General features: G+C 42.0%; 1 protein-coding gene across 3 annotated transcripts in view; it reads right to left on the reverse strand.

Moving 5' to 3' along the window:
- LOC137369206 (ubiquilin-1-like) overlaps nt 1–25555 on the reverse strand; it is a 52750-nt gene continuing 27195 nt past the window's right edge. The window contains exons 2-11 of one of the 3 annotated variants that reach the window (XM_068030021.1): nt 25216–25367; nt 18782–18876; nt 17102–17364; nt 16440–16598; nt 11562–11751; nt 10419–10564; nt 8005–8088; nt 7070–7185; nt 5812–5956; nt 1–2596 (exon numbers count right to left, since the gene is read on the reverse strand). In XM_068030021.1, the coding sequence (XP_067886122.1) occupies nt 2438–2596; nt 5812–5956; nt 7070–7185; nt 8005–8088; nt 10419–10564; nt 11562–11751; nt 16440–16598; nt 17102–17364; nt 18782–18876; nt 25216–25367 (1509 nt within the window). In that variant the 3' untranslated portion in view covers nt 1–2437. Of the gene's footprint in view, nt 2597–5811; nt 5957–7069; nt 7186–8004; nt 8089–10418; nt 10568–11561; nt 11752–16439; nt 16599–17101; nt 17365–18781; nt 18877–25215; nt 25368–25555 lie in introns of all 3 variants that reach the window. The other 2 variants (XM_068030020.1, XM_068030022.1) reach the window with 2 other exon arrangements.

Here is a 25555-nt window from a genome sequence, read left to right on the forward strand (position 1 = left end):
AGAGTTAAACAAAGTAAAACACTACTAACATTACAGTTTGAAATCTCATACTTTAAACTTAAAAGCTTAACAAAACATTAAGACGTATACTTTGAACTCTAAATCTCAACAGGACATCCCATTTAGCTTTTACTTCCACCCCAAGAGCTCCCCTATACTTTACAGGATCTTGGCAGTTTGTCCACTTCTGGGACCAATCCAAAGTGTACCACAGCTCTTAGGAATTCCCTTCAATTTTCCTCAACTTCTCAGCTGTCTTCCAAGGCACAAGATCTCCTAGGGATTCTCCTGCTAGCATCCGGCTAGGCAATCTTCCAACTCTTTCAACATCTCACAAATCTGGATTTCCAGCTTCAGCACGGATCTTACTCAAAACAGAAACATCCCTGGTTCTTAATGGCCACTCTGTTCCTGAATCCAGCAGCATTCAAAGCCAACTTACTGTCTGTGTCAGCAAGCAGAGAAATGAAATAAAACCCAACAGGCACGCCCGCATCATCTATTGCCATAGCAAGGTTGTACAATGGGATGTCCCAGATATCAATTTAAGCTAATTGCCTCCAACTCCCAAAACATCTCTGATTTAGGATACCCAGATGAATTGCTAACAATGACAGAGCAATTCTTCCCAGACCTTGTGGTTTGAATTCCCAACTAAACAAGCCCAGTTGCTGTTTTATGGCTCTCGCCCCTCTAACTCTGTCTCTGTAAGCACTCATGGAGAGATCTTTGAAATGTAAATCATGGGTGGTCTGCAACCTTTTGAAATGCTTACAGGTACATATTTAATTCTTCAAAACTAAAAGTGAGCTCTAAAATATGAATACAAACCATGAATTAGATGATCATGACAACATGCAGGGAATTACAATATTTTAAAAATGTAGTATGCAAGGGAATAAATGCTACCTTCAGTAAGAAAAATACTATTTACTTTCCATGAATTATATTAAGTGTTGACTTCACTGTCTCTGGGGAGATCTTTTAAAAATTTATTTCCAACAGTGGAGATATGCTCTCCCACTCATATCCCACAACCCCTTGGAACTCCGTAGGAGATCTGCTAATAAATGCATAAAAGTCTTGCATCTAGCACATGCATCACATTCCAGCTATAACATGCCAAAAATTGCATTTTGTTCTAGATCTAGAACAATCTTTTTTTTAAGTCAATAATTATCTGGAGCTTAAAATGCACAAGATACAAATGTTCCCTGATTGTAACTACTTGGGTCAATTACCTTGATTTGCTTATAAGGCCTCGAAGGGAATAGTCAGGTTAGCAGCCAAATATTACAACCGGAGATGTCATTCATTCTATTATACTTGTGCCACTGCTAATTCTAAATTGGAGCTATCTACCCCAATCCCCAGATAATCAACATTTTCCTTTTTATTTCTATCTTAAGTGGCATGACAGTAATTTTCAATAACCACTTGAGCAAACGCATGATATCTATAGGATTACTTGACCATAAATCTTTTACAGGAAGTTAGGAGATTCAATAAATTGCTTTCTTAAAAAGGCACAACACAATTTATTTTTATTTCAATTTTTAATGATATGTGCACATAAGTAATTACTACTAATAAAAACTGACAGGTTAGATATTTTGTACAAGGCAGTTCAGAGAAATAATTAGATTAATATCACAAGTGACACTTTAGAAAGAAAAAGTGACATCCCAAATTATAATGCACATACATTATGCTAGGATTTTAATGGCCAAAGCCAATCTGTTGTATTTGAAAGCACACAGTTCAGAATAAGGTGCTTATTAAAGCTGCACAAAGATTTGAAGTCATCCAGAATTAGGAAGCTCAGAACCACTGCAATTGCATTCAAGACTAGAAAGGTACTGAGTAATTTTCAGTGAAATATGTAATGAAATACATTTCTATGCATTTCATTTTGCATATAAAGCAAAGTAATAAATATTAGGTTCAGTGGTATTCTGCATTTAGTCTTTTGGATGCTATTTGCCATAATGCATGCTTCATTCACAATACGCAATGGGCTGTCAGACACTGCACCTTTTATCAGTTTCTTCTGCATCTCTTGTAAGTCTTGTTCTATACAAATTACTTTCAAGAGGCTATTAGTTAGTTAAACAGCAAGACTTGAGATTTAAACAGATTTTCAGGTCAGACCAAAAGAAAACTATCCACCAGACTCATCTAGGTTTTTAAAAATTAGAAACAGAACAGAAAATGTTTCATGCATGCAACATTTTGGCCTGACTCATGAAAGCATTAAATCCCAAGGCTCATACTGTACAAATGCCTCAGTGCACTCACTTATAATGCCATTATCTCCACCTCCAACTACAAGACCCAATGTCAAATGTCAAGCTGTAAAGAGCATTTGTTTTTAAAGATTTAACTGCTGTTATATCAAAAATAAATTACAATTTCTTTGCAAGCTGCAGAAAGATTGCTAAGATGGTTGAGAACCCAGTAACCTTTCAATGGCTGCGTTGACGTCTCCACCTGTTGCTATTAGGGCTTGAAGGTTGGCTTCACGATTCAGAAATCCCATTGCACTGAGCTGATCAAGTTGCTGCTGAAACTGTACTTCAGGATTCGGAGTCAAAGTCTGCTCAGCAGTGACATGAAAAGGCAACAAATGAAAAAAAATGTCACTAGGTGTTCTCTATCAATAATAAATAGAAGAGTATTTCACAGATTTTCAGGTGCCCATCTTCATAAAGAAGCATCACAAATGAATACTGACAGACTACCTTAAGATAAGCTGGTCCTCAGCCAACCAATGTCTCACACACACACAGGCATTCTTGGGCTCCTGAATAGTTGGTGCAAAGCTCAAATGCTGCTGCTGAGAAGACAATGGCCCGTTCCTGCTCCAACTCCTTGTGCTGTAGCACTGAGTTTACCTGTGAAACTAATGGACAGCCAAGGCCAGCCTGCACCATCCTGCTGCTCAGGCAGCTGCCTTGGATGTCGCTAACATCCCTGCAGCTGCATGTGAGGGAAGTGTTCTCCCTAGAGTTGCAGCATCAACAAATTCAACTGAGAGAAACAGAGTTAATGTTTCCAATCAGTGACCCTTCATCAGAACAGAAAAAAATTAGAGATGTACAGATTGCTGCCAGACCTGCTGAGTATTCCCAGCATTTTCTGTTTTTATTTAATATAAAAAGCTTAATGTGTTGCTATGAGAAGATCACTAGATTATTTACAACAAAGCAGTTTGCGGCTTGGGAAAACAATGATAGGAAGTAACTGTATGATGTGAAAAGGCACGGGGCCTCTTATCACTGCTCGACAAACTATTTAAACTGGCTGGTCATAACATATTAGATAGGGTTGCAACCAGTGGAAAGAAAACCAGAAAAGAAAAAAGGTATAAAAGAGAAGCCATGTTTTTACTTAGATGATGAAAAGAAAGACCTTTACTGCCCGCGAGACCATGTGGCATGAAAGGCCTAGAGAGCCATCTTCACAGGCCCTCATTAAATACATGGACAGTAAGTTTTGAATGTGAAGCTAATGTGCCCTATTCTGCAAGTTTAGAGTGTTGAAGATTAATCTTTTGTCAATAATAAATGAAGTGAATTTTTTGTTATTCATTCATGGGATGTGGGCGTTACTGGCTAGGGCAGCATTTACTGCCCATCCCTAATTGCCCTTGAGAAGTTGGTAGTGATATATATATTGGTGTCTCTAGTTGTACAAATCTGTTTAATGGGTTATGGGTTTTTCCAACACAGTGCAGTACTGAAGGAGTGCTGCACTGTCGGATGCGCTACCTTTCAGATGAGATGTTAAACCGAGGCCCCATCTGCCCTGTCAGGTGGGCATAAGAGATCCCATAGCATTAGTCTGAATAAGAACATGAAGTTATTGCCAATATTTATCCATCAACCAACATCAATAAAACAGATTACCTGGCCATCATCACATATGCTGATTCATAAAATCAGCATCTTACAGCACAGAAGGAAGTCAGTCATTCAGCCCATATTGCCTTTTCCGGCTCTTCAAAAGAGCTATCCAATTAGTACCACTTTCCAAAGCTCTTTCCCCACTGCTCAGCAATTTTTTCTCCTGCAAACATTTACCCAACCCCCTTTTGAAAGTTACTATCCACCACACTATCAGGCAGTGCATTCCAGATCATAACTAGCTGCATAAAAAAAACGACACCTCATTTCACCTCTGACCCTTTGTCACTTGCCTTAAATCTGTTTTCTGGTTACCGACTCTTCTGCCACTGGAAATAATTTCTCCATTATTCTATCAAAACTCTTCATGATTCTGAACATCTTTAACCGTCTCTGTTTTAAGGAGAACAGAGATTTTGTTGTCTCTCCTGAACTGAAATCCCTCATCCCTGGTAGCATTCCAATAAATCTCCTCCGCACTCTCTCCAAAGCCTTGGCCTCCTTCCTGAAGTGTGGTCCCCAGGATTGGAAACAATACTCCAGCTGATATCTAACTAGGTAATTTATATAGTTTTAACATAACTACCTTCCTTTTGTACTGTAGGCTTCTACTTATAAAGCCAAGGATCCCATTTGCCTCTTTAACAGCCTTATCAACTTGTGCTGCCAACTTCAGAGTACTGTACGTACACCCCCAGATCTCACTGTTCCTGCACTTTTTAAAAAATTGTACCATTTAGTGTATATTGCCTCTTCGAGTTCTTCCTTCCAAAATGTATCACTTCACACTTCTCTGTTAAATTTTATCTACCATGTCTGTCTTTCTTCCTGAAGTCTAAAACTATCTTCCAGCTGTTCACTACTTTTGATTTTAGTGTCATTTGCAAACTTTGAAATTACCCCAAGTCCAGGTCATTAAATATAAATATTATACACAGACTGAAAACTACTGTTCACCACTACTCTCTGCTTTCTGTCCCATAGACAATTTTGTATCCGTGCAGCCCATTAATCCCATGGGCTTCAATTTTGCTAACAAATCTATTATGTGGTACTTTAATCAAACTCTGTTTGCAAGTCCATACCCACATCAACTGCTCTACCCTCACCAACTCTCTCTATTACCTCATCATGGAACTCAATCATGTTAGTCAAACACTATTTACCTTTAAGAAATCCATGCTGACTATCATTGATTAATCTATATTTTTCTGAAGTGACAATTAAGTCACGGATTATGAGCTCTAAAAAGTTTCTCCACCACCGATGTTAGGTTGACTGGCATGTAATTACCTAGTTTATCCCTTTCCCCTTTCTTTGATTAGGCGTGTAACATTTTCATCCCTCCAGCCCTCTGGCACCAGTCCCATAGCTAAGGATTGGAAGATTGTGGCCAGAACCTCCACAGTTTCCACCCTTCCCTCAGCAACCTAAGATACATTCCATCCAGACTGGCTGCCTTTTCTACTTCGGGGACCTTTTAATCTTATCCAGTCTAATCTAATCCAATTTCTTGATTATCTCGTCCTTTATTGTAACATTGGCTGCATCCTCTTCTCCAGTGAATATAGATGCAAGTTTACTACATAGTATGATTGGGTACGCGGTTTCATCCCCAAAATTGCTGATTTCAATTAAACTGCTGTGAAGAAGACCCAAAGAAAAGGCAGGCATTGCTCAACTATGTTTTAGGATTTCAACCTAGAAATCCAGTAATCTTCCAAGATCTCAGAGTAATTATAAAATTACATTTAAGATGTGATTGTTTTATGAACATCTGGATTTAATTTCAATGCCACAGCCACAACTGCCAACCGCCCCCCGCCCAGAAGAGACTAGAGTCTAGTGCCCATCACGTTACATCAGAATCAATGACTGATTGTATTTTCGCCTCATTTCCTACTACCTGAGAGTTCGCTCCAGCTAATGCTTGCAACATCTGCTGCACAAAATGCTGTTGTCCATCAGTTCCCACTGTTCCACCTGCTCCACCAGTATTCTCATTTGTGCTGGGAGCAACGCTGCCAATTCCTCCAATGCCACCGCCATATCTTTAAAGAGAAAGATTAAACAGAATATTTTGAACAAAGCTGCCAAGAGGGAACAAGTGAGATATTAACAACACTCAGTTCACAATACAGTGTAGGTGATTTTGAAAAGATGCATCACAAGCAGATGGCCTAGAATTCTATGCCACCTTTAGGCTAATATTTGCAGCAAGCACAATCAAATTCTTCAGCAAAAGGATACAGACTCTGGGATATGTTACTAAGTGTTCTGAACATTTTATAAAAATGAAATTGTAACAGCAGTGTTTCAGAATAAGTAAAGCGTAATAGCAGCAATTAAATTACATAAAATCACAGGATAATGAAAGAATAACATTTAACAGAGCAAAAGCAGCACAGTCAAGCATTCTTGCAAAAAAAGTTGTAGGGACAGTTTTGCAAAGGCACCAGCAGAAAGATGTTCTTGCAAATAGATTAATAGCAGTTTATTCACAGTCCACATAAAGCCCTCCAAAGTAGCAGAGTCATGACTGAAGGTGCACAGCACTTTCTGTTGAGGAACTTCATGTTCTTGATGTATGTTTGCCGTTTGTTAAAACTCATGCCAAGTGATCAATTTGTCACATGATGCGAGTCCGCTGTTCTCTAACCAGAGACCAGCAATGCACAGAATTGCAAGGGCAAATTTTGATGTTTTTTTAAAAAAGTGTAATAACTGTAATAGATAGAGGCACATTGGACTGGTCCAATTCTGCAGCTGTGGTGAGGGAAATTCTGAAGAAACTAGGGGTATTGATTACAAGCCAAATTTGGATGTCTGTGCTTTATACAATACGTAAATTCAATCCTTATTCATCCCCAGTAACCAGTGCACTTGCTGAATACATTAAAGATAATTGGCTTTCCATTTGGTACCAAAACATACGAGGGAGAAAGCAATAGAAGGATGTGTTGGTCGGGTTAGATGAAAGGTGGGAGGAAGCTCTGTGGAACATAAACATTGGCATGGACCTACTAGACCAAGTGATCTCGTTCTGTGTTTTAACTACTAGGTAATACTATGTAAAGCAGTGATAGTATGTTTAGGGCCCAACATCCATTTTTGTTTATTCATTGAGCAGCGCAATAACTACTGTTTCACAACCAAACTCTTACCCTGGCAGAAGCCCTGGGGCTTCAGTAGATAATGTCTGCAGGCCTTGCTGAATCTGTAGCAAAGCCTGCATGGCTCTTGGGTTTGACATAGCTGACAACGTTTCAGGGTTCTGCATCTGGAATCACAAGAACATGATACCTTAAGGTTGAAAACTGTGGATTAATCTATTTGCTACATCATGTACTCTTAGAGACTGCAGCACATTTTACAACACAGTAACAAGACACCGAAAGTAAGTCAGCACTGGTGTTAGATTGCACTATGGATTTAGCAGCTGTGCTTCTCCACAGAAGCAGCTCAGGTATTGTAGATTCTATTAGAGCTTAAGTCAACTGCTTCCTCACCAGTGGAGAATAAAGGAAATGCAAGTCACCATTGATCCATTTCATATTGTACCAAAGCAGTGGAAAGTGCAAGAGGAAAAAAGAAAACACCAGAATGAAAGAAATTTGGGTTTCACTGAGAAGCAGAAGATCAGCCAGAGGCCTGGAGATGGAAATGGGCAGAACTTGGATTCAAGGAGATACCCACATGTCTTGATTAAGAAGCTGATGTAGCGAGTATAGTTTTGGGCATATCTGGGGTTACAGTGGGCTGAGTGTCTTCATTTGTATGTTGTGAAGCATGAAAAGCCTAATATAAACACGCCAAAAATGCAAATAGCAAATGGATTTAATCCCTTTACATTAGCAAAGATCAAATCATGCTGTTGTGGAGTATCTCCAGATCTTGTATGTGACTGTGCCAGAACAGATCATTTTACTCTGGAGCATTCACACAACATATGTGAAATCTACATAGCTGCATATTTACAGGTATAAACAGTTTAAACACCTTCCAACTGCTCGCAACAATCACTTGCAAAGTTCAATGTGAATGTAGCAAGCAATTCTCCATATAAGGAAGTGGGTGGAGAAAGAAACAAACTCATTACCTGCTGCAGAAAGTTGGGGATCTGTTGCCTCATTTGGTCTTGCAGCTGAGGGTTTCCTGCAAACAGCGGATTGTTCAGCATGATCTGCAACACACAAGATCTGCCTTAGTCCACTTGTTTGAAAAAAAAATGTTTTTGTTCTGATATTCCAGTTAGAAATGGAACCTTGTTAGCACAAATCTCTCATGACTAATTTATTTCAAACAGAAGCCCCGGTAAACAGACTGGGGGGGGGGGGGGGGGGGGTGGGAGGGAGAGTTCAAATCTCAACACGAACCTAGAAGGAACCACTTCACCAACTTTGCCTTCAGCTGCCACTGCACAGTAAACCGTTTCAGGATGCTTCAGAGGCTTATTCAGACAATAATGGATGCTGAGCTAAAGGAGGAGATATCAGGAGGCATTACTAAAAGCGTGGTCAAAGTGATTGGTTTTAAAGGAGCTTCTTCACTAAGTACCCCCATCTGGACGAACTTCAGTGTGTTTTAAATCTAGCCATTGCATAAAATTAGGATGAGGAACTACCTGTTCACTTAGGTCCATGACTACAGCAGCTCTAAAATGGACCTTTTTCCTCGAGTGGTATTTTGCCATATGACTTGGCTGCCCATGTCTTCTGCAAGCAGACTCCCTCTTGAAGCGAGTTGTAAAATAGTCTTCACAACTTAGAGTTTGACAATAACAACTGCTACTATTTATATAGTGCCTTCAATGTAGTAAAATGACCCAAGGTACTTCACAGAAGATTTAACATACAAAATTTAACATTAAGCCACATATGGAGATATTAAGACAGATGATCAAATGCTTGGTTAAAGAGGTAGATTTTAAGGAGCACCTTAGAAGAGGAAAAAGAGGAAGAGACAGAGAGGGGTGTTGGGAGAGAATTCCAGAGCTTAGGGTAGTGGCAGCTGAAAACATACTTGCCAATGGTACAGCAATTACAAATGAGGATGCTCAAGAGGTCAGAATTACAGAAGTACAGATATGAGGGTTGCAAGGCTGGTGGAGATTAGAGATAGGGAGGGATTTGAAAACAAGGATAAGAATTTTAAAGTTGAGGCTTTGTTTAACCAGAAGACAACATAGGTCAGTGAGCACATAGATTATGGATGAACGGGACTTGCTAAGAAATAGGACACGGGCAGCAGAATTTTGGATGACAAGTTTAGGGACAGTAGAACGTCGTTGGAGGCCACGAGCGCTTTGGTCTAGAGGTAACAATGGTATCGATGAGGGCTTCAGTAGCAGATGAGCTGAGGAAGGCGGAGTCTGCCGATGTTACGGAGGTGGAAATAGATGGCCTTCGTGATGGCACAGATACGTGGTTGGGAGCTCATCTCGGGCTGAAATATGGCTCCACATTTGCGAACAGTTTGGTTCAGACTCACAGTTGCCAGGGAGATGGACGAGTCAATGACTAGGAAATGGAGTTAGTGGCAGGGACAAAAGACAATGGTTTCAGTTTTCCAAATATTTAGTTGGGAGGAAGTTTCTGCTCATCCAACACTAGATGTTGGACCAGAAACTGAACTGGAGTAGCCCAAGTATTTATATGGCTACAAAAGCAGGTCAGAGGCTAGGAATCCTGCGGTGAGTAACTCACCTCCTGACTCCCCAAAGCCTGTCCACCATCTACAAAGCACAAGTCAGGAGTGTGATGGAATACTCTCCACTTGCCTGGATAGGTGCAGCTCCAACAACACTCAAGAAGCTCGACACCATCCAGGACAAAGCAGCTTGCTTGATTGGCACCCCATCCACAAACATTCACTCCCTCCACCATTGACGCACAGTGGCAGCAGTGTGCACCATCTACAAGTTGCACTGCAGCAATGCACCAAGGCTCCTTAGACAGCACCTTCCAAACCCGTGACCTCTACCACCTAGAGAGACTAGGGAAGCAGATGCACCTGCAAGTTTCCCTCCAAGCCACACACCATCCTGACTTCGAACTATACTGCGGTTCCTTCACTGTCGCTGGTTCAAAATCCTGGAAATCCCTTCCAATCAGCACTGCAGGTGTACCTACCCCACATGGTGAGCTGCCTTCTTGAACCGCTGCAGACCATCACCTTCTCAAGGGTAATTAGGAATGGGCAATAAATGCTGGCCTAGCCAGCGACACCCAGATCCCATGAACGAATGAAAAAAGCTATCTGACAATTTAAGAGACAGTGGAGGGGTCGAGAGAGCTGGTGGTGAGGTAGAGCTAGGTATTGTCAGCGTACATATGGAAACTGGCACTGTGGTCATAGGATATTGCTGGAGCAGAATGGTTGGCATATTTACATATCAATACCTGCACTTTAAATGTGAAACAGATGTTTTGACATAAGACAATACTTAAATACAAGTGTTATAGTTTGGTACAGTTAATTTGTAAAAAAATGATGAAATATCTGGGGCTGTACCTGTGCTGCAAGGTCAGGGTTCTGACTCAGAGATTGCATTATACTCCTCATATAAGGTGCTGACAGCATGTTTTGCATTAGCTGTGGGTTTTCTGTTATCTGCTGCAATAGGCTCTGCATACCCGGTGTGTTGAACATACCAGATCCTGCTGTGGGGAAAAAATATAATAAGATTAGGATTTCACAAATGCAGCTTTGTGATTGGTGCTCCAATAAATTGCCCATGGCACTGAGCTCCTACTCCCAGGATTAGTACACTGGTAGTGGGGGTACGGGAGATGCAAAGAGGAACAGAATAAATTCTTTTAAAAATTAGTAAAATAAAAATGAGAGAGGAGAAAAGGGAAACAAGAAAAGAAAAAAAAAGTCTTCTGGTCAGGGGATGCCTGGCATTTGGACTCTCTATTGAGAAATACTGGGCTTTCACTTTGCACTTCTCCATGTTATTACTGTGGCACAGCACAAGAGTCTCAATGGGTGATGCATAGAAGTCAATTTAGAAACATTTTATTTACGATATTAAGATTTTTTTTGAGGCAGTGTGTCTTTGGAAACTCTGAGAAGCATCAAAACATTACAAACTATAAAAAATGTGCTGTACAAACAATTTCAGGCACGTTCCATGCTGAACAAGTTCTCCTTTACAGAACACAAACATGTAGTCAAAAACAATGCAATTCTACCATTATACTGGACTCGTCCTCAGTATACTAGTTAGCATTCAATAAGATAAATCTATTAATGAATTTTCAGCAGATACTAGTTTTAACTACTGGAAATGTACAGAGCTACTGAATTAAGGGTTCGATTCCGGGTACTGCCTGCGTGGAGTTTGCAAGTTCTCCCTGTGTCTGCGTGGGTTTTCTCCGGGTGCTCCGGTTTCCTCCCACAAGCCAAAAGACTTGCAGGTTGACAGGTAAATTGGCCATTATAAATTGTCACTAGTATAGGTAGGTGGTAGGGAAATATAGGGAGAGGTGGGGATGTTTGGTAGGAATATAGGATTAGTATAAATGGGTGGTTGATGTTCGGCACAGACTCGGTGGGCCGAAGGGCCTGTTTCAGTGCTGTATCTCTAATCTAATCTAATCTAAGTGATGTTTGTATTCTCTTGAGATCTTAAACTGACAAAAGTAACCTTACCTCCCAATCCAGCTCCCAGACCTGGCATTGTGGAATGACTGGTAGTTCCACTTGTAGTTGTACTTGTAGGTGTTTGTGAACTCGACAGTGGAGCCCAGGGATTGGGCAAGGGGTCTCTATTCTCTGTGCGTGATGGTTGATTGTCTGCATCAGGGTTACTCATCAAAGATGCAAAGGGATTGCCTCCAAACTACAATGAAGATGAAACACACATTCTGTTCTTTACAAAGTAATAATCATCACAATCGCCACGCCCCATCTCCAATGACTTGGGACTCTTCTAAAATGTATATAGGTGCCAACTTTCTGATCTCAAAAACCTAACTTAAAGAATTAACGTAAATACTACTGACACTCCTCCACCATTCCATCCAAGTTTTGAAACTTTAAAAAAAGAGCCCAAGAGTCAATTCTCACACAAATTGGCAGCAATAGCTACCACATCTTCACTTTTGAAAATTAATATACCTCCCATGTAATACACAAAGATGCTTTGAGATTTATATCATCCCAACTTCAGAACACTGGATGGCCAAATTTAATTTAAACTAGACTATTACAAAGTAGAGGAAATTGTTCTGGTGAATTATTTGCAAGATCCTGGTTATTCTTTGATTTAACTTAACTGAGCAAACTGATGGAGCTGTGGGCTGACAAGTCCCCGGGTCCTGATGGACTTCATTCCAGGGTCCTAAAAGACGTGGCTAATGGAGGTAGTAGATGCGTTGGTGTTAATTTTTCAGAATTCACTAGATTCTGGAAAGGTTTCATCAGACTGGAAAATAGCAAATTCAAGGAGGATGGGAGGCAGAAAACAGGTAACAAGAGACCAGTTAGCTTGATGTCGGTCATGGGGAAGGTGTTAGAATCGATCATTTGTTATAACTGGGCACTTAGAAAAACTCAAGGTAATTGGGAATAGTCAGCATGGTTTTGTGAAACGGAAATCATGTTTAACCAATTTATTGGCATTCTTTGAAGGAGTACCATGCGCTGTGGATAAAGGAGAGCGCATTGACATACTGTACTTAGATTTCCAGAAGGCATTTGACAAGGTGCCACATAAAAGGTTATTGTGCAGGGTAGGAGCTCATGGTGCATAGAAGATTGGTTGGCTGGCAGAAAACAGAGTATGCATAAATGGGTGCTTTTCTGATTGGCAGGAAGTGATGAGTGACATCCCGCAGTGGTCACGCTGGGGCCTCAACCTTTTACAATTTATACAATCACTTAGATGAGGGGACTGATAGCATGGCAGCTACATTTGCAGATGACACAAAGATAGGCAGGAAAGTATGTTGTGAAGAGGACATAAGGAGCTTGCAGACTGATATAGATAAGTTGAGTAAATGGGCAAAAATCTGGCAGATGGAGTATAATGTGGGAAAATGTGAAGTTGTTCACTTTGGCAGGAAGAATAAAAAAATCAGAATATTACTTAAACGGAGAACAACTGCAGAATTCCAGGGGGCAGAAGGATCTAGGTGTTCTAGTGCATGAGTCACAAAAGTTAGCATACAGGTACAGCAAGTAGGCTAATGGAATGCTATCCTTTATTAAAAGAGGATTAGAAAATAAAAGGATGTGATGCTTCAGTTATACAGGGCATTGGTGAGACCAGATTTCGAATACTATGTGCGGTTTTGGTCTCCTTATTTAAGGAAGGACGTAAATGCGTTGGAGGCAGTTCAGAGGAGGTTTACTAGATTGATACCTGGAATGAGCTGGTTGTCGCTTGCCATTTTAATTCCCTCACTTCCACTCTGACCTTTCTGTCCTCAGCCTCACATGGTTCCAATAAAGACCAATGGAAGCTCCAGGAACATCACCTCATCTTTTGATTAGGCATTTTACATTCTTGAACTTAAGCTATGAATTCAACAACTTCAGATCGTAATGACTGCTCCATCTTTTCCAGACAGCAACTGTTGGTAATGATTTTGTGTTGCCATTTACACCTTCTCTGGACCCATCTTTTGTTTAACTTGTCCCATTATCATCCCCTTTTGCCTTGCACCACCATCTGTCACTGAATCACTCCTGCCCTCCATCTGATCACAGATCTTCCCTTTTGTTCTTTTCCCCCTTCCCCCACTTCTGTACTTACTTAAAAACTTGTATGTCTCCAACCTTTTCCAGCTCTGACAAAAGGTAATCAAGCTGAAACATTAATTCCGTTTCTCTCTCCACAAATGTTGTCTGATCAGCTGAGTATTTCGAGCACTGCTTTTATTTCAGATTTACAGCATCTGCAGTATCTTGCTTTTGAGTTAACTACTTTATATGTACTATTCACTTTTTATATTTCAATTTTTTTGTGCTCAAGCTCATTGAGGAAAGCGACAGTAGGCATATAGTCATCATGGCACAGAAGGAGGCCATTCAGCCCAGAGTCCATGCAGTGCTGAGAAACGGAACATATTATACTTCAAGCACCCAGTGTGAGCATCAGAAGTTCCCAGGTCAGGTGTATTGCAACTAGATTAAGAGTGAAGTTCTCTCTGTTCTGCCCCAACAATATGCCTCAGCCCCATCTTTAGAAGGGCACCATCTACATTTGGACTTATTCCATTTCCGACATGAATCATCTGTTGGCTCATAAGAGGCAAGATTGTCAATGTGAGCCAAATTCAGAACAATTTTGGGCTGGGGGCCAATACTTATTACAAACTAGATTTAGATTGCCTAAACTCACGTTGCAAAAGATTCATTTTCTGCAGAGAAAGGATATTTTCATCCCATCAGTCTAAGCTAAACAAGTCCCAGAGGTGAAAAACCAGTGTTTAACCAATTGTACAACCCAAAACCAACATTGTGATTTTTAACCATCATAAGGGGGTGGGGGGGGGGGGGGGGGGGGTGCGCGGGGGGGAAAGGGGCTGGGGAAGACAGAACATACCAATATCATACGCTTTTGCAGAAAAGTGTCACGAGAATGATTCCAGGGATGAGGAACTTCAGTTAAGTGGATAAAGTGGAGAAGCTGGGAAGATTAAGGGGTGATTTGATACAGGTGTTCAAAATCATGAGGACTCTGAACAGAGTAGATAGGAAGAAACTGTTCCCATTGGTGGAAGGATCCAGAACCAGAGAACACCGATTTAAGGTGATTGGCAAAAGAAGCAACGGCGACATGAGGAAAAACAATTTTTTTTTTTTTTAAAACGCGGTGAGTGGCTAGGGTCTGGAATGCACTGCTTGAGTGTAGTAGAGGCAGATTCAAAAATCGAGGCCTTCGAAAGAGAACTGGATAAATTACCTGAAGAGAAAAAATTTGCAGGGCTACGGGGAAAAGGCAGGCAAGCGGGACTCGGGTGAATTACTCCTTCAATAAGCCAATACAGATATGATTGGCTGAATGGTCTCCTTCTGTGCTGCAACCACTATGATTATTGTTTCGTCCAGTTATAGAAAATAGAATGAGGCCATCATGCTCCAGTATTTCTACTCACGAAAGGAATAGTGTTAGGAGAGCAAATAAAATGCTACGGAAATACAAGAGGAGTGAACAAAACTAGGGATCTTTTGAAGAGCAAAAATCTTAATGAAAAGAAGAATGATTCTTTTCAAAATAAATGGTTAGTTTTGAGATAAATGGCTTGCAGAACATCTGTTTGAATCAATCAAAAAGGAAGAAACAAACAGCCATTGTTGACAGCTGACTATTGTTGACTATTCATAAATAGTACTGCAATTTTAACATGAATTGATTATGTTCTGCTCCCTTATATTGCAGGTACCATTTTAACACCTGTACTCACTTTAGATTAGTAGGAATTAATGAACCAAAATATACAGCTGGCTCCCATCACTCTCTGGTCACACAAAACAAAGCTCCATCCAAGCGTGCTAACAGACATGTACAAAGCAGAGCACCAATCACAGACTAATACCACATTTTTTGTAAGTTAGCAAACAGCTAATATCACAGTGCTTAAAAATAAATCTTGAAATGTTCAGTTTCCACGAGTAGCAGTTGTACTGCAGCAGGTGTGAAGCAACCTCTTGGAGGTGATCACAAACCACTTGCCCTCTGTCATAAAAAGCTACATTACATTAACACAAAAAGGCATTAAGTGGGTTATAAAAAATAGTCTCAAATCCTTAAAGCAGGTAGTAGGGGAAGAGAAAAGTCAGTGAGGGTGAATATAGGTTTATAATTCAGGTTAAAGGGAGTTGTTCACTTTTGTGAACAAAGTGTAGACTCATCCACTATGCAACCATCAAGCACGCAAGAGGCGGAGACCAAGAACTCTGAAAAGAGACAACTTCTTTGAAACAGCATTGTCATCCAATGACCTAGTACAACAAACCTTTTTGCTTCAGAAAACAATGATCTGACGAGTCTAAATAATTTTGATTTGCTGGAATTTACAGTATCTGCATTTGAATGTCAACAAACAAAATACAGATATAATTCATATCAAAAGGCAAATCACTGATCCTTCTTTATTTGTTGGTATTCAGAGCATGAGGGAAAAACAAAGAAAAAGACTTCCCTTTTAATAAACCAAAGAAATTATAAAATGTAAGCACATGCATAATCAAAACAGAAAATAAATGTGCAATAGGAACCAAGTATTGAAAAAGTAAATTGTAAGTCTGTAAATTTACATTTTAAGAGTATATACATCGAGTAGCTACTAGGACATGCCTCCAGATTCCACTGTAAATCCTTTAATCTATATTGTAACACAAGTATTGTAAAAATCTGGTCACAGTTTCCAGTAGCAGGGTTCAAATATGCCAGTGCCTATATATAACAAAAATTAGGACACCACTGCAGTTTTTCCAACCCAATTAGGACAGTGAACTGGAACAGAATACCATTAAGATAGCTTTTTTTAAGTGAAGGAATGACATCCACTGCCCACCTACCTGTTCTTGGGCGGCATTCAACATTGGTTCCTGGATGTCAGTGTACATTCGTCTCAAGGCATTGTAACCGCCTGGAATACTCTCTAGGTTGCTAAGTGCTCGGTCTTGATTCCGCATCATTTCCTGCATCATAGCTGGGTTTCGAGCAAGCTCTAAAGTCTTGTTTAAAAAGGAAGATGATATTTAAGCTAACGAGACAGACAACAATAGTGCACACAATGTGGAGCTCAAGTCCGAAAAAAAAATTCCAAATCAAAATGACACAATCATCAGCTCTTAAGGCACAGAATTTAAATGTGTCTAAAATTATGTTTGCATCAATACACTGGCTAAAATCAATATTTTAAAAGGTTTTGATTGCATCTCATCTCTTAAACACAGAATCACAAAATTATTCCAAAAACTTAAAAGCTCAGGAGGTCCAAAAGCATTTGAAAATAAGTAATTATTGCATCAGATAAGGCTTACATAAAAGAACAATGCTCCTGCCACCTTTCTATCTCAGAATTCTATAAATTTTCATGTAACATCTCAACTCGTTGCCATCTTGGGGATCACGTAGTTCAGAAAGAACAGAGTAGCTTTTGCATTGTAATTTTCGTTTTTGTAGGACATGGTTAAATAAATGGGAAAAAAAAATCCGCTTGCTCTTTCTGCCTTACTTGTCTCATTATGTCTGGATTATTCAGCATGTGACTAATCTCTGGATTTCGCTGAATCAACTGCTGCATCTGTGGGTTGGTCACGATTAACTGTCTCATCATGTCTGGATTGGACAGCATATTTTGCACAAATGGGTTTTCCATGATCTGAGACATCATCTCTGGATTCGACATCAGCTGGCGCTGCATCTGAGTCTGTAACTCTAGAAAGTTGGATGAATTCAATCCCAAACTGCTCAAGCCTGCAAGTCCTCCCAATCCACCTGGAATGTATAAGACATTAGGACAGCGGTGGAACACATCACATCAAATGCTTCAAACAAATAACTAATTCAAAACAAAAATATCTAAACCAATTTGTTTTAAGGCCAACTTTAGCAGTATTATAGATTCTAAAGTTAGCCTTAGATGTCCAAATGAGGAGGGAAGCCCAACAGCCAGAGTTCCCACACTCAATCACTGACAAACTTCACTGGACTGTTTCATGCAACACCAGACGAGAGTGGAGTAGGCCTTCGTGTGATGAGTCACAGTTGAGTCCAAAGACAACAACTGTCTAGGCTACACATGAAGAACACACCTGCCACTACCCTCCAAATTTGTGGAAACTTATCCAACTCAAATCACTGCATTTAGAATAGAAGAGATAAAAAGGAGGAAGTAAAGACGCAGTTGCATATATATTGCATTTAATGATTTTATTCTAACTTGCACCCCACCCCACTCCATCTTAGAAAATGCTGTTGGATTACACACTATTCCACGACTAAAGTGTACAGGTGGCTACAACCAGGTTCCTGCTGCTGGTTACCAGAAGCTGCTTTGAACTTTTCCTCTATGGTGACATGCAATGAGGGGTTGGTCCAGGGTGGGGAGAGAAGTAACATGGCTCCGATTAGCAGCTTTACTTTGCCCTTATGCAAATAAATTTAAGAAATACGCTGCACATGACAGACCACAGTGAACAAAACATAGCATAATGTAAAAAAAAAATGCAACAAATGGATTCCTCTGTGGAGAGGAGCAAGAGGAAAAGGCTAGGTTATGCTGGATTTTTCTCCTACTAAAGGACTATAGCGCAAAACTGGCATGAGACCAGGTCACTTAATAGTTGCCATGGCCAAGGAACAGCGTATGGAGAGGGGAAAGAAGTAATTCACCGTATTGTCAACCTATAAAACTAAGCAGCTAGATGGGTAGGCTAGAGTTTGCCTGATTGCATTTGGGGGTCAGCCAGGAGGTACATCCCAGAGTCTTTTCCTAAATTAGTCTAAGGCGTTTTCCTCAGATTGCTTCTGGCCTATCCCAAGAGATTGGATGACTGTGCTTGTAGGTTGAACTACATCAGGATGGGCTGGTTTGATGGACCAGTTGGTCTTTTCCTGTCCTTTTTCCGATGCCTGGACATTCTTCCTCTCTCCCCCCACCTCGTATTTTATTCATGATCATATTTGACAACTTGTTTACTGTGTAAAGACTAATACAATCACTATAATGAAAAGCTTTGTCTCACCGTGGTAACACATTCAGATTTATCCAACTTTATCGTATGGAGAGAAAGTCTGGAAATACAGTCAGGGCTTAAGTACTGAATGGGGGGGCTCAGTACTTAGGCCACCAAACTTGAGAAGTTGGTAGCCCAACTGGCTACCAGTTTGACTTTCTACTGATAACACTTACCAAGGCTGCTGGTAGTTGAGGCCGTGCTGCTGGATGGTGCTGAAGTAGCAGCTGTGCTGCTTTGGCTGTCAGGTTGGCTCTGCTGCTCGGAAGGCCTGAACAATCAAAATGGGAAAGTTTTAGAGCAATCTGATTTGCTTTTTTGTTTGGAATGTTGATCAAAGTAAAGGATGGTGGTGCTGGAGTATGAAAAACAACACATCTCAGGCATTCGGTTTTGGCATCAAGTACACCCAGATACAGAGTAAAGTTCCCTCAACTCTGTGCCTTAACCCCAACTTCATAAGGGCATCTCCTACTATACCAGCAAGGTACTTCTTCCATTTCCCAAACCATTAACCCTGTGGTCTTGAGGGAGATTACAAATTTAATTTGTAATCACTGCGGCACAGTGGCGCAGTGGTTAGCACCGCAGTCTCACAGCTCCAGCGACCCGGGTTCAATTCTGGGTACTGCCTGTGTGCAGTTTGCAAGTTCTCCGTGTCTGCGTGGGTTTTCTCCGGGTGCTCCGGTTTCCTCCCACAAGCCAAAAGACTTGCAGGTTGGTAGGTAAATTGGCCATTATAAATTGCCACTAGTATAGGTAGGTGGTAGGGAAATGTAGGGGCAGGTGGGGATGTGGTAGGAATATGGGATTAGTGTAGGAATAGTATAAATGGGTGGCTGATGGTCGGCACAGACTCGGTGGGCCGAAGGGCCTGTTTCAGTGCTGTATCTCTAAACATAAACATAATGTAAAATTCTAAGCAGTTGTGTATTCTAGGCTAAAGCCCACTAGTCATTGAATGTTCTCCTCATTTCTGGTAGCACCTCTACAGTTGGCAGGCAGAGAACACTTCCATTTCATCAGCAGGGATTGGATTTGACCCTAAATGCCAAAGATCAAAGGTCAGTGTGTATCCCAATTTAGGCAACCAAGATGAACCCTACCTTGCTTTTTAAAAATCCTCAACTCTTAATGATCTTTATTCCAGATGTTTAAACTACTCTGTCAATCACAAATAAACCACACAACTGGATGCCAACATTGATGAAGGAGTGTGTCGAAAAAAAACAAGGTCAGCTTATCCTACCTTTTGGTCAGTCAGTGCTCATTTTGCAAAGAAGGTTGATGAAGGGAAGGTGGTTTATGTTATGTGTATGGACTTTCAAAATGTGTTTGATAAAGTACCATGTAATAAAATTGCTAGCAAAATTGAAACCCATGGAATTAAAGGTGCAGTCGCTGCACGGATGCAAAATTGGGTATGGGACAGAAAACAGAGAGTAATGCTGAATGGTTGTTATTCAGGCTGCAAGGAAGTATACAGTAGTGTCCCCAAAGGTCAATGTTTGGTCCACTGCTCCTTAATAACTGGGACTTGGGTATACAGGGCATCATTTCAAAGTTTGCATAGGACACTAAACTTGAAAATGTAGTAAACAACAAAGAAGATAGTAACAGACTTCAGAAGGATATAGGAAAGGTGAACTGTGCATGACAAATGAAATTTAGCAAAGAGAAGTGTGAAGTAGTTCATTTTGGTAGGAATAATGGAGAGGCAATGTAAAATAAATGGTACAATTTTAAAAGGTGGTGCAGGACCAGAGAAAACTGGGGCATACGTACACAAGTCTTTTAAGGTGGCAGGACAAGTGGAGAAGGCCATTAAAAAGGCATACGTGATACTTGGCTTTATAAATAGAGGCAGAGTACAAAATCAAGGAAGTTATGGTGAACCTTTATAAAACAGTGGTCAGGCCCAAGCTGGAATACTGTGGTTAATTTGGATACCACACTTTAGGAAGGATGTTAAGGCCTTAGAGAGGATACAGAGGAGATTTACTAGCATGGTACCAGGGATAAAAGACTTCAGTTACATGGAAAAACTAGAGAAACTGGGGCTGTTCTCCTTACAGCAGAGAAGGTTAAGAAGAAATTTGATAGACATGTTCAAAATCATGAAGGGTATTGATAGAATAAATAAGGAGAAATTGTTTCTAGTGGGAGAAGCGTCAGTAACCAGAGGACACAGATTTAAGATATTTGGCAAAAGAATCAGAGGCGTCACAAAGAAAAACTTTTTTCTTTTAAATCTTCTTCTTCTTTGGCCTCCTTGTCTCGAGAGACAATGGGTAAGCGCCTGGAGGTGGTCAGTGGTTTGTGGAGCAGCGCCTGGAGTGGCTATAAAGGCCAATACTAGAGTGACAGACTCTTCCACAGGTGCTGCAGAAAAAATTGGTTGTTGGGGCTGTTACACAGTTGGCTCTCCCCTTGCGCTTCTGTCTTTTTTCCTGCCAACTGCTAAGTCTCTTCACACTTTAGCCCCACCTTTATGGCTGCCCGCCAGCTCTGGCGATCGCTGGCAACCGACTCCCACGATTTGTGATCAATGTTACAGGACTTCATGTCGCGTTTGCAGATGTCTTTAAAGCGCAGACATGGACGGCCGGTAGGTCTGATACCAGTGGCGAGCTCGCCGTACAATGGGTCCTTCGGAATCCTGCCATCTTCCATGCGGCTCACATGGCCAAGCCATCTCAAGCGCTGCTGACTCAGTAGTGTGTATAAGCTGGGGATGTTGGTCGCCTCGAGGACTGCTGTGTTGGAGATGCGGTCCTGCCGCCTGATGCCAAGGATTCTCCGGAGGCAGAGAAGATGGAATGAATTGAGACGCCGCTCTTAGCTGACATATATTGTCCAGGCATCACTGCCATAGAGCAAGGTACTGAGGACACAGGCTTGATACACTCGGACTTTTGTGTTCCATGTCAGTGCGCCATTTTCCCACACTCTCTTGGCCAGTCTGGACATAGCAGTGGAAGCCTTTCCCATGCGCTTGTTGATTTCTGCATCGAGCGACAGGTTATTGGTGATAGTTGAGCCTAGGTAGGTGAACTCTTGAACCACTTCCAGAGCGTGGTCGCCGATATTGATGGATAGAGCATTTCTGACGTCCTGTCCCATGATGTTCGTTTTCTTGAGGCTGCTGGTTAGGTTAGGCCAAATTTGTTGCAGGCAGTTGCAAACCTGTCGATGAGACTCTGCAGACACTCTTCAGTGTGAGATGTTAATGCAGCATCGTCAGCAAAGAGGAGTCCCCTGATGAGGACTTTCCGTACTTTGGTCTTCGCTCTTAGGCGTGCAAGGTTGAGCAACCGGCCACCTGATTTTGTGTGGAGGAAAATTCCTTCTTCTGAAAACGTGAGAGCAGCAGGGAGAAGAAAATCCCAAACAGTGTAGGTGCGAGAACACAGCCCTGTTTCACGCCACTCAGGATAGGAAAGGGGTCTGATAAGGCGCCGCTATGCTGAATTGTGCCTTCCATATTGTCATGGAATGAGGTGATGATACTTAGTAGCTTTGGTGGACATCCGATCTTTGCTAGTAGTCTGAAGAGACCACGTCTGCTGACGAGGTCAAATGCTTTGGTGAGATCAATGAAAGCAACGTAGAGGGGCATCTGTTGTTCGCGACATTTCTCCTGTAGCTGATGAAGGGAGAACAGCATATCAATGGTCGATCTCTGCTCGAAAGCCACACTGTGCGTCAGGGTGGACACACTCAGCCAGCTTCTGGAGCCTGTTTAAAGCGACTCGAACGAAGACTTTCCCCACTGTGCTGAGCAGGGAGATCCCACGGTAGTTGTTGCAGTCACCGCGGTCACCTTTGTTTTTATAGAAGGTGATGATATTGGCATCGCGCATGTCCTGTGGTACTGCTCCCTTGCCCCAGCACAGGCAAAGCAGTTCGTAGAGTGCTGAGAGTATGGCAGGCTTAGCAGTCTTGATTATTTCAGGGGTAATGCCGTCCTTCCCAGGGGCTTTTCCGCTGGCTAGAGAATCAATGGCATCACTGAGTTCCGATTTTGTTGGCTGTACGTCCAGCTCATCCATGACTGGCAAAGACTGGGCTGCATTGAGGGCGGTATCAGTGACAACAATCTCCCTGGAGTACAGTTCTAGGTAGTGCTCAACCCAGCGGTCCATTTGCTTGAGTTGGTCAGTGATTGTGTCCCCTGATTTAGATTTGAGGGGGGGGCGATCTTCTTGATGGTTGGCCCAAAAGCTTTCTTGATGCCATCATACATTCCTCCGATGTTTCCGGTGTCTGAGGCCAGCTGAATATGACTGCATAGGTGTTGCCAGTAGTCATTTGCGCAGCGCCTGGCTGTTCTTTGTGCAGCGCATCTGGCTATTTTTAGTGCCACGGATGTTAACTCGCTGGAGGCTTTTTTGTAGTTCAGCAGTGCAATGCGCTTAGCAGCTATGACAGGTTCCAGCTCTTCAAAATGAGATTGAAACCAGTCTGCATTCCGCTTCACACGTTTGCAATAGGTGGTCATGGCTGACTCATAGATGGCGTCTCTGATTTGGGCCCACTTGGTCTCTGCATCCCCTGTGGGAGTGTTTTGGAGGGCTTTTTCAAGTGAATTTAGAAATTTTTGTAACAGCTGTGGATAAGAAATTCTGCTCGTGTTGATGCGCGGGTGGCCCTTCTGCTTGGAGTGATGCAGCTTCGTTGGTTTGAGTCTAACCTTGCTGCACACCAGGGATCGGTCAGTGTCGCAGTCCGCACTGTGGAAGCTGCATGTGATTTGAACACTGTTTAAGGAGGCTCGCCTTGTGACGATGAGGTCCAGCTGGTGCCAACGACGTGATCTTGGGTGCCTCCAAGAAACCTGGTGACAGGGTTTAGTGTGAAAGAACGAGTTGGTGATGCAGAGGTTATGATAGGTACACAGCTCAAGCAGTCTCTGTCCATTCTCATTCATCCTTCCAATGCCATAGCGCCCAAGGCAGGAGGGCCATGAGTCATGGTCGGCCCCAACCCTGGCATTAAAGTCTCCCAGCAGGAACAGATGTTCAGTATTGGGGATACTACAAATGATATTATGGAGTTCCTCGTAGAACTGGTCTTTATCTACAGGTGGGGAGCAGAGTGTTGGAGCATAGATGCTGAGTAGGTCTACTGGACCAGAGGCGGTGAGCAGTCGGATGGACAGTATGCGTTCTGAGCCATTTGAAGGTGGCTCTATCATGCTGAGCAAAGAGTTTCTGATGGCGAAGCCCACTCCATGCCGTCTTGGTTCTTCAGGATCCCTACCCTGCCAGAAGGTGGTGTAGTCTTGCTCTGTTAGAGATCCGCTCGCAGGGAGGCATGTTTCCTGAAGTACTGCAATGTCCACATTGAGTCTACTGAGCTCATTGCTAATGATGGCGGTCTTCCGAGAATCGTTGATTTGTGTAAGGTCTTCCGACAGGCCAGGACACACAGTTCTGACGTTTCAGCTGGCAAAACGAAGGGCTGGTACCTTCTTTCCTTTTATCGTGCTGTTTGGTGCGGTGTTGCAGTCCACTTTTCGGGCAATGACCCTGAGCTCCAAGCACCCATTGAAACAGGTGGACTGTGGCGGGACAGAACCTTATTGACCGGGGGCTGTCCAGTGAGGTGCAATGACCTCTCCCACCAACCCGTGGCGCCCAATCTCTATGCCAATTGAGCTGGACTTATGACCCGTAACAGCTGCCTTTCGCGTTGTTTCGGTCGCTGTGAGGCGACTATGGAGTGACCTCTCCATGGCGCATGCCTGGGCGAATGTATGGAGGTTGTGAGTTGCCTAAGTGTCAAAACCCCCCTCTCGGCCTTTCTGGTGGGGTCCAAAGGAGTGCAGAGCACGACATTTGGCACTGGTATGGCTGCAGGAACTGCCGGAATCATGCCAAAGGTGACACATGACCGCCTACGGGGTTCCGCTCCAGATTTTTTGTTAGGGTTTACTCCCTTAGCCTTGGACTCTCCCGTATATTTTTAAAATATAAATGCAGCAAGTTGCTATGATCTGTAATGCAGTGCCTGAAAGAGTGCTGGAAGCAGATTCAATAATAACTTTCAAAAGGAAATTGGATAAATACTTGAAAGAGAAAATTTGCAGAGTTATGGGGCAGAAGCACAGGAACATGACTATTTGGACAGCTTCTTCAAGAGCCAACATGGGGTCGAATGGCCACCTTCTATGCTGTATCATTCTAATGATTCTATATTATAGCCATAACTAGTAGCTTGACTGAGATACTGCAGGTCATCAAAAGTAACCACATCACAAGATGCCGGATCAATAAAACATTTTCCAACCAGCCCATCACATCTCCTATTCACCAGTGATGTAAACTCTGAAGCAACTTTCAGTATTACAAGCTAGCCATTAATACACTTGGATGCATCCTCTCAGCTACTCAAGTTCATACTGCCTGTGATATATGTGTTCATCAGTTTTAGTTTAATGTGGCAGTGGGGTGGATAGTGAAAGTGTATTTCATTGCAATGTAGAAATGTTTTAAGTTGAACTGCATACAACAAAAAAAAACTGGCTCCAGGGTAGAGAAGTTAAGTACCAGTTAACAATTCTCTCTCACTCTATTTCATAGTCATTTTGTGTGCAAATGGGCATTACCTGTTTTGAGTTTTGATAACCAGGTGAACTGTGAGCCCGTCCTGTATTCCATGCTGGGCAAGTGTGTCTGGGTCTTTAAGAATTTTTCCGGCAAATATTAGCACAAGCTGCTCTGGCTGTGTCTTGAACCGCTTGGATATATCTTCCTTGAACTATATTTTAAAAAAAAAAAAGGGGGAAAGTTACTATATTGCAAATAGTACTTCTGAATGGCTGTCTGTTGCTTCAGACAGAGGAAACAAAGCGAAGTACAAAGCCAGCAAAGTGCAAGCAGAAATTTGCACCAGTCTCAAAAAGATATTTTGTAGGCTTCCTCAGATGTGAACCTTTTCCCGTTGAG

This window comes from Heterodontus francisci, chromosome 4 (assembly GCF_036365525.1).
Source record: "Heterodontus francisci isolate sHetFra1 chromosome 4, sHetFra1.hap1, whole genome shotgun sequence".
NCBI lineage: Eukaryota > Metazoa > Chordata > Chondrichthyes > Heterodontiformes > Heterodontidae > Heterodontus > Heterodontus francisci.